The sequence below is a fragment of the Candoia aspera genome, chromosome 9 (genome assembly GCF_035149785.1).
Source record: "Candoia aspera isolate rCanAsp1 chromosome 9, rCanAsp1.hap2, whole genome shotgun sequence".
NCBI lineage: Eukaryota > Metazoa > Chordata > Lepidosauria > Squamata > Boidae > Candoia > Candoia aspera.
In genome coordinates, this window is record NC_086161.1 from 23,449,442 (window position 1) to 23,464,015 (window position 14,574).

The window sequence follows — 14,574 nt, forward strand, 5'->3', positions numbered from 1 at the left end:
GCCCGGGGGGTCTGCAGGGAGGCAGTCAGTTGGGGGGCACAGCCACGCAGCTTCCATGAAGCTCTGCCCTTTTTTTCTTGTCATATGGTTGTGGCTGCCATTTTGACTTTTTTGCCCACTCTCCCAGACATCCCCTGGCCAAGCTACTTCCTTACATTGTTGGCACAAGCCAGCCTACCTGAGTGATTCTGGAAGATGAGGCCCTTCCCCACATGGGAAGAACTGGTGTGCAATACAGCTGGCATGGGCAATCTTTTTCTGGCTGGGGCCAGTTTTCAAAATTATATTTTCTGCAGATTCTTTTGGCCTTTGTGACCCCTTTTTTGAATTTGGGGGATTTTAAACCATTAATAGGTTGGGTAACCCTCCAATTCTACTTATTTTCTTGCCAAAGTACACAAGAAAATTGCACTGCTGTTGTTTGATAATTTGTTGACAGATGTTGGTGGCCGTGCTCTAAGACGGTTGTCCAATTAAGGATAGGAACCAAAGTCAAGGGGAGATAATAAGCCAAGGACTCATGGAAAGAGGAGTGCTCAGCTGTGGGCAGCATGAGTGTCCCAGAGAAGCAAGGACATGTGTCCCTTAACAAGCCAGGCTGAAGGACTGAAGAATACGGCCAGATGAAGGGGTGGACAATCTATCCCTTTCTGAATCTCCTGGCATCCCAGAGGTAGGATGGGCAAGGCTCTTCTGCTGGCAAGGCCAAGAAGATGGGCTCAAAGCTGAGTAGTTGACCTTTTTATTTAGATGCGAAAGCAACATCCTGCGTCAGAATATTTTGATCCTGGCCTTGCACACGTGCCTGTCTGTGCTTTCTGCAATCAGCAGAACAAGCCAGAACATTCTTAATTTGCACAGATAACATGGTGGCTGATGTATAACTGGGTTGACTGGGAATTGAAAGCTTTATGTTGGTGATAAAGGAATGCGGAGAATTTATCTGGAAACACAATTGTTAACCAAGGGAAAGCAAAGCCAAGGATGCCCACCTGGGCATTTATCATTAGCCAGGATAATCAGGGGCTGCAGTTAACCTGAGGAACAAGACCTCAGGCTCCAATTGTTCTTCTGGAATAGTCTACTGGAAACTGAGAGCTGGATTAACTGGACCTTGGTTTAATTCAGAAGAACACCACCTTGCATCACCTACAGTGTGAAAGAAAAGATACTGTACACCACACTTCTATGTGTCAAAACAGTTGGGTTACCTTCTGAGCCTTCCTAAGACTATTTGTTGGGGACCTGATCTGTACATGCATTTAACTTTCTCTTCACCAACACAGTCATTGACAAGGCTGGGGAGGAATGCTAAGAGCTGAAGCCTAACGCTTCTAAGGAGCACCAGGTTGGAGAAGACTCTCTAAGCCATTTTGACTCCCTTTTCACATGGCCGTCTATGCTGCTCCTATAGAGGAATTCATGGGCAATGGAGAAATCCTGGTGTCTCACAAAGAGAAAGCTGATCTGCGTCCTCCATCCAGTAAACGTTTCGACCCCTCATGCAACCTTCTGGCCCGAGGGAGTTTGAACTCTTGCTTTATGTTATGTTTATATCTATGGAAACTTCTTGTCATGCTTGCTAAGCAAAAGTGCCTTCTGGTGAAAGGGAATGAGCATTTTTGTGGTACTTTTGAAGCTTGCAGACGTTCCTTTGAAGGTGATTCAGCTGGGTGTTGCTGCTTTAATAATTTTCAGGAGCGGAATTCTTGGGGTCATTAGAAAATAAGATTAATGTAGGATTGGCATATTTGTGTCTAGGTACCTGGGAGACAGGGCGGACAGTGGACTTGCGAATGGGTCACACTGTCTCTTGTGCAGGACTTTGGGCCTCATTCTTGGAGGTCGGGCATTGCCAAGGAGGAGGAATGGGTCTCCGATTTTTGACCAGACCCAAAATTCTAATGGGGAGATGAAGAATCTTGAAAAGAAAATTGGGAGGCTGAGTAAAAAAATACTTCTTTTCTTGAAAGGGAGGGGGAAAAAGAGAGAGAAACTCATCTGTATTTTTTAAAATGTGACGAACAAAATAGTCTGTCTCAATTATATCCAGACTGAGAGCCAGTTTGGTCTAGTGGTGAAGGTGCTGGGCTAGAAACCGGGAGGCTGTGAGTTCTAGTCCTGCCTTAGGCATGAAAGCTGGCTGGGTGCCCTTGGGCCAGTCCCTCTCTCTCAGCCCAACCTGCCTCACAGGGTTGTTGTGGGGAAAACAGGAGGAGGAAGGAGTATTAGGTATGTTCGCCACCTTGAGTTATTTATAAAAATAATAAAGATGGGATAGAAAATAAATAAATAATATCACATTTTTACTGCCGTATATACGTATCTTCCCCTTCTATATAGAAAATGAATGAGTGAATCTGTCAGTTTGGGTTCCTTTCATTTTTGTGGATTTGTCAAGTACAGTTTGTTTATTATTTATTGATGTTTCTTCTGTTGATCTGTTATGTTTCATTTCCATATTTGTTTTGTTTTTGTAGTACAAGATACAAAAAGTAGTTTTAATACTAAAAAAATTAAGGAGTTGGGTAGCCCCTTTTCCAACTGCACTTTTATTAAAGCATAAGCTTTTGTGGGCTCATAGACTAACACAGCTGCCCTCCAACAATGTCTAAAAAGTTCACTGTGACCCAAAATTTGGGTCAGTGCAGGTTCCAAACAATAGTCATATTTCAGATTATGAAATGGGTTGAACATGGAATGTTAATTGTTTGCCCTTTAATCTGAACGACTGGATTTTGTTTCCTGATCTCTATCAGAGCACTTGAAATTTGTGAGAGGGAGAGGCAAAAGAGAAAATGCTTTATAGCAAATGTGTTTTTCTATAAAACATGTTTTTCTGCTCACTTTACAGAAAATACATGAAAATATACCCTGCTCACTTTACAGAAAATACATGTTAGCTCAGGAGCAGAAGTTTCACAGATGCTTGGCACAGTTTCATTGGAGCACCATTCCTATCTCTTTGGCCTTAATTCTTACATCATCCCTTTCTTATATCACTGCTGCAGGGGGATCCTCACCAGCTTTTCAACGGAGCAAAATTCAAAGGAACAGGAAACATCCCACATGCAGATTCATATAAGCAGCAGCCCAGGGACCCAGCTGTTTGTGCTGCGATCAGGAATTTCTGGCAAACGAATTGCCTAACAGCTGAAAATCCCTTGCCACCGAGACTTTTTATGGTCACCCTTAAACAAAGTAAAAATCCCAAGCACCAAATAAATGTTGTAAGCGGGAAAACCACACGTTTTCCCATTGTTTTAAATATTTGCAGCCATTTTTGATCGAACAACATTTTGCCTTTACGTTACAGACAGACAAAAGGCTTTTAATAGGCTTTTCTGTGGGGAGCTATGCCAAAATGGGTCCTTATCTAACTTGTGTGTGTGTGTGTGTGTGTGTGTTCATCTAAGGTACACAACCTCTTCAGGCCAAGGGCCACAGTTAGTTTTTGAGCAGTGAGCCATATTCCAATAAGTGGATGGGTGCAGGAGAAAACTAAATACTGGATGAAATGAATTAAAATTTAATTTAAACAATGAAATGTATATTCCGAAAGTGTATTTATAAATACGTGCACTTTCTCTCCATATATTTAATCACTTCCCCCTTCAACCATATTAAACACGGCAATTCTTTGACAACATTCAGAGCAGTGTTTCTCAAGCTTGGCAAGTCCACACCTCTTAAAGTTGCCAAGCCTGAGAAACACTGATTTAGAGGGACTCTGCAGGTGAACTCAAAGAGTTGGAGGTTGGGTGTACCCCTGGGCTGAAGGCTGTGTTCCCCAGTATGGACCCCGAGAAGGGAAGGGGTAGTACCTTGTCACCTGGCTGTGGTCGCATGACAGACACCCGGTCGTAACCTTTCCTCAGAAGAACCCAGAGGGCATCCAGCTTTCCCTGTAAAGGAAGGAAATGGTATCATATATCCTCTTAGCTACATGGTTGGCACAGGATCAATCAGCTTGAATAGAGACAGCAGCCCCAGTGCATGAAAACACATTGATCTTTTTCATTAATGTTTTAAAATTAGAAATCAGAACACCACCTTGCATCACATATAAGAGAAAAGATACACCACCCATCCATGTGCCAAAAACAGTTGGCTCACCTGAGCTTTCCTAAGACTATTTGTTGGGGAACAAATCTGTACATGCATTTAACTTTCTCTACACCAACATAGTCACTGATGAGGCTGGGAAGGAATGCTAAGAGATGAAGCCTAACGCTTCTAAGGGGCACCAGGTTGGAGAAGCAAAAAGAGAGTTGGCAGCTAGGATGAGCCAACTGGCCTGCAGAAAAAGCCATGTTGGGAACCTCGCTCAAGTGGCTGTGGCTTCTTTGCACACCACAGACACTATTGCAGTGAATGTACACATGATGAGAGCCCAGGCCCATCTGGAGAGCATATCTCATTCTTTCTGTGCTCCACCAGAGACAGCCCACAGGATGCAATGGACACCCAAGGGAGCAGATGTCAGATCCCTGCTCTATCATGGAAGTCCCACAGTGATTATGGGTCTGGGATTCTGCCTCTCAGCTGAAGAAGGAGAGCTCATGTCAATCCACTAAGACTCTTCAAACAAATGTGGATGAAAAATGAGGCAAGCATGTCTTACGATATACTGGAATAGCGATATTCCAGATTTCCTAACTCTAAAGGAGAGAACAACAATGGAAAGTCATCTCGGTAGGAAAAAAAATGGGCTCCTTGCTGTCTCTTATTTCTAACATGTTTGTACAGGCTGCTCTTGCATGATAAAACTCATCTGCGAGGCTTAATTTAAACCAGGTCCTGCGTCCCAGAATGTGATTTTGGTACCAAATTTCTCTTTGTTGCTGTGGCATTTTTTCCATACTTGGAGCCTGCAAGGAAATGTGCAAAGTCTTCAGAAAATATGGCTCATAGAAGAGAAGGGACATATTTCAAGGGGAGTGCAGGTGGAAAACAAGGGGGCCACGGCACATGCCAAGCAACGTGTATTCGACTCCAAAGACTGCCTTGTGGATGCCAGAAAATGCACCAGTTACTGTCCCATCTCTATATCCAGGAATGGGACATGGGCAGGGGGGCCGCAGGAGAAAAAGGAAGTCAGAGGGGGGGCACGGGTGAAAAAAGGTCGAGAAACACTGATGTAGACTGATCATTCCCTTCCTGTAAACCGTGACCCAGTTCACACATCATGCTTTGCTTAACCATCATTTGTTGAATAAACCATAATTGGGTGGATTGCGCCATCATCAGCCTTTGGATGGCTGGCAGCCAGGTCACACCACTTTGGAGGAGGCAAAGTTGGAAGGAAACAAGGGTTGGCCACAAACATGGGCAGAGCCAGAGACCTGCGGGGGTTCGCCAGCTCGAAACAGCAGGACAGCTTATGGCTGATTTCCAGCAATTTTGTTCAGTAAGGGTGGGAGAAAAGGGCACCGAGACATCCACGGGGGGTCACAGTCAAGATGATGGTGGCTGTTACCTTCACTTTTTTTGGCCTCTCCCCCCCCACAACTGGGGGGCATCCTATGGCCCTGGAGCCTAGGACGGTGTTTTACTCAACCATCTTTCTGAGTAAAACACGAACAAACGGAGTCACGAAATATACTAAGGCTTCTTCTTGAAGTCTCATATAAAGTGCTCTTCATCCACCCTCTGTGTGTGTGTGTGTGTGTGTGCGTGCGTGTGTGCATGCATGTGTGTGCACCTTCAAGTCAAGTTTTGGATTCCTGGAGACTGCCTGGACTAGTCCCTGCAGTTTTCTTGGCCCGGTTTTTCAGGAGGGGGTTGCAATTTGCTGCCCCCATTGTTGAGCCCTATCCTGACACAGGCACACTGATGGCAACTGGTGCTGTCCGTATTTATAGTGTTCACAGAGCATGTTAAGGACCAGGATGGGTGGATTCTCCCAGCTTTTTTCTTTCTTCCCCTCCCACCAAATGTCAGCAGGTGATGGGGAAAAATCTACCAGCCGTTCTCCTTAATGTGGGCCGGGGTGAGTTGTGAGTTTTGACAGGTGCCTGGACTTGTGAGGTGTTAGTCCAACAGTAGATAATCACTTATGGGGCGGCAGGATGGCACCACGTAAACTCCCCTCCTCACTTGTCACCTGTTAGGCTACTTATAAACATGGGTTCAGTATTCTTAAACCAGTGTTTAAAAATAACCCAGCCCAGCTGACGGGTATACACAGCATTGCTTGATGCAGTGGAACACATCACACAGCCCCCGTGCCGCCGTTAGCAATTATTTTGGCAGCTTTCAGACATGAGAAGACCAACCACTAAACCACAGTCAAAAGCAACCCAAGCCACAGCTGATGGGTGTGGGGTGGTGGTGGTGAGATGAAGGTTGCCCTTTTCTCCCACTTCATGGTCCAACTCCCCAACCGGTCCATTGCTATCTGGGCTATTCCAGGTCTCCAAGTTGGGAAAGCTTGGTAACCCGTCGGATTCAGGGAAAGAGGCCTGTTGGCAGGATCCATACTCTCCCAGTATCCTGGCAGAAGAACCTTGGAAGACAGTGTCCTGCGAATGGAAGGGAAGGGGACGTGCCTTCCCTGGCCTAGAGTGGCCAATGGGAGGGGGCGGATCACCCGAGTCATTTGACGATACCACCAACAAAAAGATTGGTGAGACATGTCGGTCTGTTGGCTCTTTAGGGGAAAAAAACATGACTTGAACTCAAAGCTGTTGGCCTTAACCTGCCTCTGGTGAGGGTTGGGGAGAAGATGAAGGGAACATTACAGTATGGGGATGCGGCAGACAAAGGAAAATGCCAGGGCATGTCTGTGGCACAGCTAGGTGGAAGTGGGGAAAGGCCCTTTGTCATAAACCACAGTGACTGCTCTGCACAATACAGCAGGCCCAAGCAAAAGCCAAACACACCGCGGTTTAGTGGGATTGTGTGAACCCAGGGCGTGTAAATAGTTTGAATTTAGTTTGGAGGCTAACATGTGGACACGTGCTACAATATCGCAGGAAAAATTGGAAGACCTGCTGGTCCTGGGCACAGAATTCAGCCACCCAGAATATCACGTTTATTTTTCTTCCGTTTTGAAAGGAATAAGATTCTAGTCCTTCTACAGCACTGGAGTCTTGAGATCCCAGTAAGTGGCTGGATCGAGTTTCTGGTGAACTTTTGTGTCCTCTGCAACTCCTTGCTCTTCCCCAGCTCTGGCAGAAGCAGAATTAATTATGCAAAGCCAAGCAAAAAACAGAAGCAAAAGAAAATAAGTAAGGGGGGAAAAAGCATGTGAATGTGCTAAGATTGCCTAATTGGCCATGCATGCCACAAAATCCAGCTTTTCTTGGCACAGAATACTGGTATTTTTAGGACAACCTAGATCATAATGCAGTATAAGCATTGCTGCTGGTTCAGTGCTAGGTGAAATTCTTCATCAAGATTTGCATTGCAGGCCTAAATTCAAATACCCAAGTACACAACTGGTTAACAGGGAAGGAATGAAGGGGTGGGCCAAGGTTGACCAGTCTCTAGAGAACATTTACATCAAAAAAGAACCATCCTAGCTAGCTTTATCCATTACGGTTTTGAACTGGGTGGTGAACTGGAGGCTGTCTCCAAACAAATTTATGGAATCCAAAAAGCCATAGAGAGCTGGCAAGCACCATCTGTGGGAATCCAGACACACACTCACACGGACACACACAGTTGCTTTCTTCCTTCAGATTTTTCCCCTGAAATAAGGCAGAGAGAGACGGATTATCTCTTCCTACAAAATGGGCCACGATGGACCTTGGCATGCTGCAAGGTTTCATTTCTGAAGAGAACAGATACCGACAGTTCCAGAACAAACCCTGCTCAGATTTTACTCAGCAAAGTTTTCTTACGCACACAAACAAGTGAGCCCCCTCTCCTCTGCATGTGCCATTCCTGCCTATCTGGAACTGGCACCCTGCCTGCGTGTCCAGGAGGTCACCTCTGGCTTAGCTGCAGGGCAAAAGAAACTGATGTGGGACACAAGTATAGGGGTAGCAGGAAGGGGCAAGTGATGTCCCAAACATCACAACTCATCACACAAATGACACAAATCAGGTCTTTTGCACTATTTGTGGGATTATGCCATGATGCACGTGACGTCATGACGTGTTTCAGGTGTCTCGGCATCAGCAGGTGAGCAACAGAGTGTTCCACACTCCAGATCCTACTGGGGTATGGGAAGGGCAGTCTTTCAACCCAAAGGGCTGATAGGAGGATGCTAAAACATGTTCATGTAAATGCTTTTCTGCATTTTTCAAAAAGGACATCAGTGAAGATGTCTTCAAGAATAGATTTCCCAGGACACAAAAACTGGCAGCAGGGAAGTTCTTCATAGAGTGGATGGGCTTCACTTTGTGAGGGACCCCATGCCATCTTCATTGACTCATCGTTTCTCTCAAGGCCACTCTTTGAAGAAAGTGGCCCTCACACGCTCTCTCGGTGTCATTTATTTAAATTTAAATCAAATTTATCACCGCCCATCTCCCAAAAGGGACTCTGGGTGGTTTACAACAAAACATAAATAAGAAAAATATAAAACTGTAAAATACTATAATTGCTTCTAATTGTTAGAAGAGCAGACTCCATTAGCCTGACATTTTTAACACCTAGTTACTGAACTAAATCATTTCCTGGATTTGCGTTATACAATGAATCATAAAGTAACTGAACAAGGGCATCCAGCATAAAGCACAGTAATATCACATGAGCCATGACATCATTGCGCAAATGACACAACTCAGATAATTTGAAATTCCATCAGGGTCGTATCATTTGTGAGGATGTCCTGACCCATGTGATGTCACCTGCTCCTCTTCAGTCTGCTTTGGTCTGATGAGAACAGCGTTATGAAAATGCTCCGTAAAGTCTGGGGATGAAAATAGGGATTGCATGGAAATGTTGATGCATCTGCCAAAAAGGGTTTGGTACTTACGCAGAATGACAAGTGGTCAGAATATCAGCCAAAAATGTAATTTAGTTCTTGGAAGTCACATTCCCGGCTTTTGGAATATCTTGGCTTTTAGGATGTGCAGCCTGAATTTAGGCAGGCAGAGGCAAGGGCTGGGCTCGCCAACATCCTTCACAGCATTACCAATTAATCAATATTCTGGATTTAGCAGGTGTCTGCAGGGAGGACGTCCAAAAAGTCAAGACAGAGGTTGTAACAGCATGCTCAAAGCCTTGTGGCTTTGAAATTGGGTCTCATCCGCAATGCACATTAAAAGGAGGGTGGCTTCAGCCACACAGTTGCAGTCCCCATCTTCACTTTTTTGACCTTGCCACATGGAGGCCCCTGCAGCAAGCCACACAAAGCCATCCAACGTAAAACTAACCAAGTTTGGCAGCCTGTAGGTCTTTAATGGCCCTGGTTTAGTGTGCCATGGGAATGCTGCCAAAAAGAGATGAGAGTTGAAGTGGAATTAACCAGATGTGACACAATCTGGGAAAGAGCCAGTTCTACCATATTGATTTTTTGGTGCCAACTTCAGGAGAGGTTTTGGAGTTCTGATGTCCTTCACATGCCTTGGCATTCCTCCATCCCTCCTCTCTCCCATGAGAAGAAAACAACTTGTCAAAATCACCCACGAAGTTAGGAAGATGAGATGATCACCTGCCCGTTCCGTGATGATGCTATGAAGCGGCCTTGAGCAGCGGCAGAGGGAAGCTGGAGACAGATTGGTCCTTGGATGGGTCCGGAGGCAACAGGCTAGAACAGACATCCTGCTCTGCTGCCGAATTCATAGTTGAGCATGAACACACATTCACCTGGAGAGCTAGTTTATGTGCCACCACAGTGCACAACCATTGCTTGTTTTCCATGCTGTTTTGGGGGGAAAAAGCTGATTTTTTTCCATGGGTGGTATGGCACCAAGAAATTAAATCAGATGTAGATTTAGTAAACAGAAAAACCCTTTTTCAGCCAAGGGGGCATTTTTCTCTTTGGCTAACTCTACTCCCAGACTGTCAAACACGGCTAGGACGTCTGGCTCGATGCAATGAGAGGTGGGAGTGGGCTCGCAAACAGCACGGTTATACTTTGTCTCATATCTTAGATTCCATTAAGGCTGGAAATGGGCAGGATTCCATGCAATCCCTCCCAAGAACATGTTATGAGCAGACTTGAGGATTCCAAGTCCAAGTTTATTTTATAAGTTTAATGCAAGACTGAGTGGGGGAAGGGGGAGGAAGAGACAGAGAAGGTCCAACAGAGTGTTTAACTCTTTCTTCTCCAACCACTTTCCCCTGCATCTACCCCTAACTTCTTCTTCCTCTTCCTCCTCCTCCTCCTCCTCCTCCTCCTCCTCCTCCTCCTCCCTGCTTACTTCAGGTCCAAAAATCGATGCAGCTAAGGGGGCAAGACAGACATGTAGCCAGGGAGAGGAACAGTGGCACCTGTTTCATGGGCAGCTGCACACTGTCATGGGCTGTTGTTCCACATCATACAACATGGTGCTACCTCTCAAGCTTCCCTCAGCCGGCACTGCAAAAAATCTTCAAGAATAGACTTCCCGGGACACAAAAACTGAAATAAGTAAGTTGATTCTAGGAAAGCTATGAAGTCATTATGAAAGAATCCCAGCGACTGTTGTGTGTCAAAAGTGAGACCAATTTATGGTGAACACCAGGTTAAAAGTTTTCTAGCTCTTTTGCCTGCCCAAGCGATGCAAGGGGCTAGATGTCCCTCTCCCTTGGGCGGGAGGGACGGAGTCCACTTGTCTCTTGTGTTGGTCATGGACAGACCTGGTATCACCCTGTTACTTCTGACAGAGTGAGAACCAGTTTCCACACTACCCATTTTTGCTTCCTCATCTCACAAGCAACTTACAAATAGTCTCATATGAACCATTTTATGCATAGTCCAAGCCCATGTAGCCATACTCCCATCTTATAAACAGATAATGTTGGCTGGGAATGATGGATGCTACAGTCCAACACATCCAGAAGGCATCACATTAGGTCTCTAACATCCCAACCACCTTGATTGATTACACTCTTGTTTGAAATCTGAGTTGTTGCTGCCCATTGACTTTAGCCACCTTACATCTGAGAATTTCCTGTTGGATTGGGTCCCCTATCAGTGGTGTGGTGCTCACTGATTAGTGATTGGGCTAAAGAAGAGGCAGCTTCTCATTGACAATCTCAGCAGGCCTATCAGGTAGCCCAGCTTGCTAGCTTCGACATTTTAGAAAAAGAGATCAACCTGAAATTCAAATTCACTGAAGGCCAATGTGATCCATTTTCTTTCTCAGAGACAACATGGATGCCCTTCCTCTCCCTACTTAACTTTAAGCTACAGAGGATTGATGGTGCAAGGAGGAGAGGGCATTTAAGGCACAGGCAACTGTGATAAGCTAGGATGGGGCCATGCATGCTTTTTTTACATCGTTGGTGTGTGATGTCTCAACATGCATGATACCTTTATTATGACCATGATAAACCCAGCAGCAAAGAGACATACCTTGATAGGAGAATACCACTTCTGTGGCGAGGAGGACCTGCGCATGCTGTTTCCAAGACTCCTTGGCTCTGGGAACTCATATTCTTGCTCTGGCATCTTGACTCGAGCATTCTTGGCCTTCTCCAGCTTTGCCCCTTCTTCAGTTGATCCCTTTTCTCCCCAGCGAACCTGCAAGGAAAATATCCCCATCTGTGTGACCTCAAGCTCTTCCCTGGTGGCTCCAGCCCAGGGGTGTCTAGGCAAGAGGTAGAGGATGGGTTGCCCCGCGTGGGACTTTACTCCAGAGACCCTTTGGTCTCTGCAAGTTCACAAACAGAATGGCTACATCCAGAGGCTTTGGAGCAACACGTTAGCAGAAAACCTTGAGTCCCCCCCCCCACCAAGGCTTGGAGATGATCCCCAGAACCCTTCCAAATTTGCTAGTGAATTGCAATATTTTCACTATTATTAAATATATAGAAAATAGTTGTAACAATTTATTTAACTGATCACATTTGCTTTGCTTTAAGTTCAATAAAGTCAAAGTTAGGTTTTGATTTATCCCTGTCATGGCATTCAAAGGCCAAGGGGAAACGGTGGCCTAAAAATGTTGTACCACCTTATTTTGCACCCTAAGCAAAGATCCACCACGCTGTATGATACCAAACTCTGCATTGTTTCTTTCCCAAAATGTAGGCATACCTTCCATCATCCAAACTGGAACGGTACTGAGGGAAAGAAACGTTACATTTTTCCTCTTTTTTTTTTGAAGCCCAAACATCCCTTGTTCTCCTCTTCGCAGGAATGAGCCCTAACAGGCAGGGGCATCTATGGAGGAGGTCAGCAAAGTCAAGATGGTGGCCACAACTGCATGACCGCAGCCCTGCCAACTTGACTTTTCTGCCCCCTGTGGATGTACCGACTCTTGGGGCCGATGCAGCCTCATAATCCTTGGCGGGTGGTGGTGGTTCTGGAGCAGGACATGAGTTCAGCGAAGCTCCTCAGGGCTTATGGTGGTGAAGGAATAAAACAAATACCTGAGCCAACACCTCTGAACTACCAAGGCCCCTGAACTCAACTAAGCCCCCTTAATAGTTTGCTTATGAATTATTTTACATCAGCACTTGTATTTTTTACATGGGAACAAGGAAGTAACTAACCACAAAACTGACTCTTGACAACCTCCACTTCATTAACTGTGTATTCTCACTATTATCGGAAAATCTAACCCAGGTTATCAAAAACAAGATGATTGGCATTTGACATCATTACTGATCAGCATTTATTATACCCCTATGTAAAGGTTGTTTGAACCCTCCTTAAGGGGGCTGACCCTTGTATCCTGTCCTCAGTGCTGTTCACATAAACTCGCCTGAGGCAGATCTTGGGGTCTCCACTCATAAATTGGGCCACGGGGAACTTTCCCCTTCAGTGGCAACCAGAGAGAGGGACCATCCTACCTCCATTCGCTTAATGCCTCCTACACCGCGCCCACCGTAGTAGGAAGCATCTACTGTCGGCCACTTCTTCTTGGGAAGCCCATCATCATCTTCCTCCTAAAAGGAAAAGAAATACAGGCATCAACACTAAAGCTTCCAATTCTTGGACAGAAAGAAGTTGTTGTGAAGAACTCTAAATTTAAAAAATTGTCTGGCCTATCGTTGTTTACTTGAGCCATTAATTTAATGGTTACCAGACAAAGTTAGACATTTTTTTGGAGTTCATGTGTCAACTTATCCTAGGAAATAGCTCTTCCTGGGTTTTATTTATCCGCTGAAGCCAAGTGTCTTTGTTTCTCCCACTCTTTTTCTCCTTAATGAAAACCCGTTTCAAACGATCTCCCAGTGAATTAGCAGAGCACAATATCCAGACACTTGAACTGGAAATACATATCTACATCTAGGCTTGTACAGTAACTGCTTAAACCAGGGGCTTTCAAACTTACAGAAGCTGTGGAACCTGTTAGTTTTTTAAAAAATATATCCTTGATCCAAAGGCAAAGCTCTAGGGATGGAAAATTGGCTGCATTCAAGTGATTTTTCTTTTGTTTCTTGCTCTGAACCTCTCAGAGCAAAAAACCATGCAGAACATAGCTGTGGAACATCTTTGGCTTGTAGGTCCTTCAGAGCTACCCAGGTGAAAAGGAACTGAGCTGTGCATCTTCTGGTCCTTCCTAGCTGAGTTCAGCTGATGCTTTGTCCCCAGATATCATGCAAGGATGTAGTTGGCTCTCTATTAAATTAGTTTTTTCCCCCTTTATTTCCAGAATCCCCTTTGTTTCATTGTGACCAGATGCTTTTTTCTGGACAGGAGCATCTACCAAGGAGTCCAAATGTCATGATGGCAGTTGTGGCTACATAATCAAAGACCCACTCCACACAATGTATGTAAAAATACGGTGGGACTTTGACTCTGATGACAGAGTTGTTAGTTGACTTTGACAACTGTCATCTTGACTTTTTTGATGTCCCTCCTTGCAGACACCCCTTTTCTTGAAGATTTCCTATGCTTGAAAGGGTGCAACTTTGAGCCCTTCACCATACTTTTATACAATTAATTACATGGCCTTGAATTGCCTTGGTAGCTGTTTCCATACTTCCCTGGGCTAATCTAAAACAGAGGCAGAGCTTTGCGTATCAGGCCAATGGTTGGCCTCTTTTAGTATCCTCTTTGGACCAGTGCATTATGGGAAACTTAGATGCATTCTGTGAAGCTCATGGTCTTTCTCTGGGCTTTCTCCTTAGCTACTGGTATTCTCCAAGGCAGGAATTCCCAACTGGGGCAACTTCCAGATGTCTGGATTTCAGCTCCCAGAATTCCCCAGCCAGTGAGGCCTTCACTGAGAATTCTGGGAGCTGAAGGCCATACATCTGCTCCAAGCTCTACTGCTTCTCTACATGGAAATTTCATTCATCAGTGGGCATGTTTGAACATGCTAGCAAAGCACATATACTTATCTGTAATATAAAAGCCATGCTGGCTCAGAATTAGGAGTTGCTGTCATTATTATTGCTGTTATTATTGTTGTCGCTATTTGTATACAGTCTACCAGATCGTCCTGACTGGATTTGGTACTTTTGAACATCAGATCCTTCCCAGGACCTACGACAATTAAGGATATCATGATGCACATGCAACTC

At 45.0% G+C, this 14,574-nt stretch overlaps 1 protein-coding gene across 1 annotated transcript in view; it reads right to left on the bottom strand.

The window, feature by feature from the left end:
- Positions 1-14,574, bottom strand: part of ANTXR1 (ANTXR cell adhesion molecule 1) — a 152,565-nt gene that overhangs the window by 12,699 nt on the left and 125,292 nt on the right. Inside the window, exons 15-17 of the mRNA XM_063311570.1 lie at positions 12,895-12,990; positions 11,456-11,623; positions 3,825-3,905 (exon numbers count right to left, since the gene is read on the bottom strand). Of these exons, the coding sequence (XP_063167640.1) occupies positions 3,825-3,905; positions 11,456-11,623; positions 12,895-12,990 (345 nt within the window). The remainder of the gene's footprint in view (positions 1-3,824; positions 3,906-11,455; positions 11,624-12,894; positions 12,991-14,574) is intronic.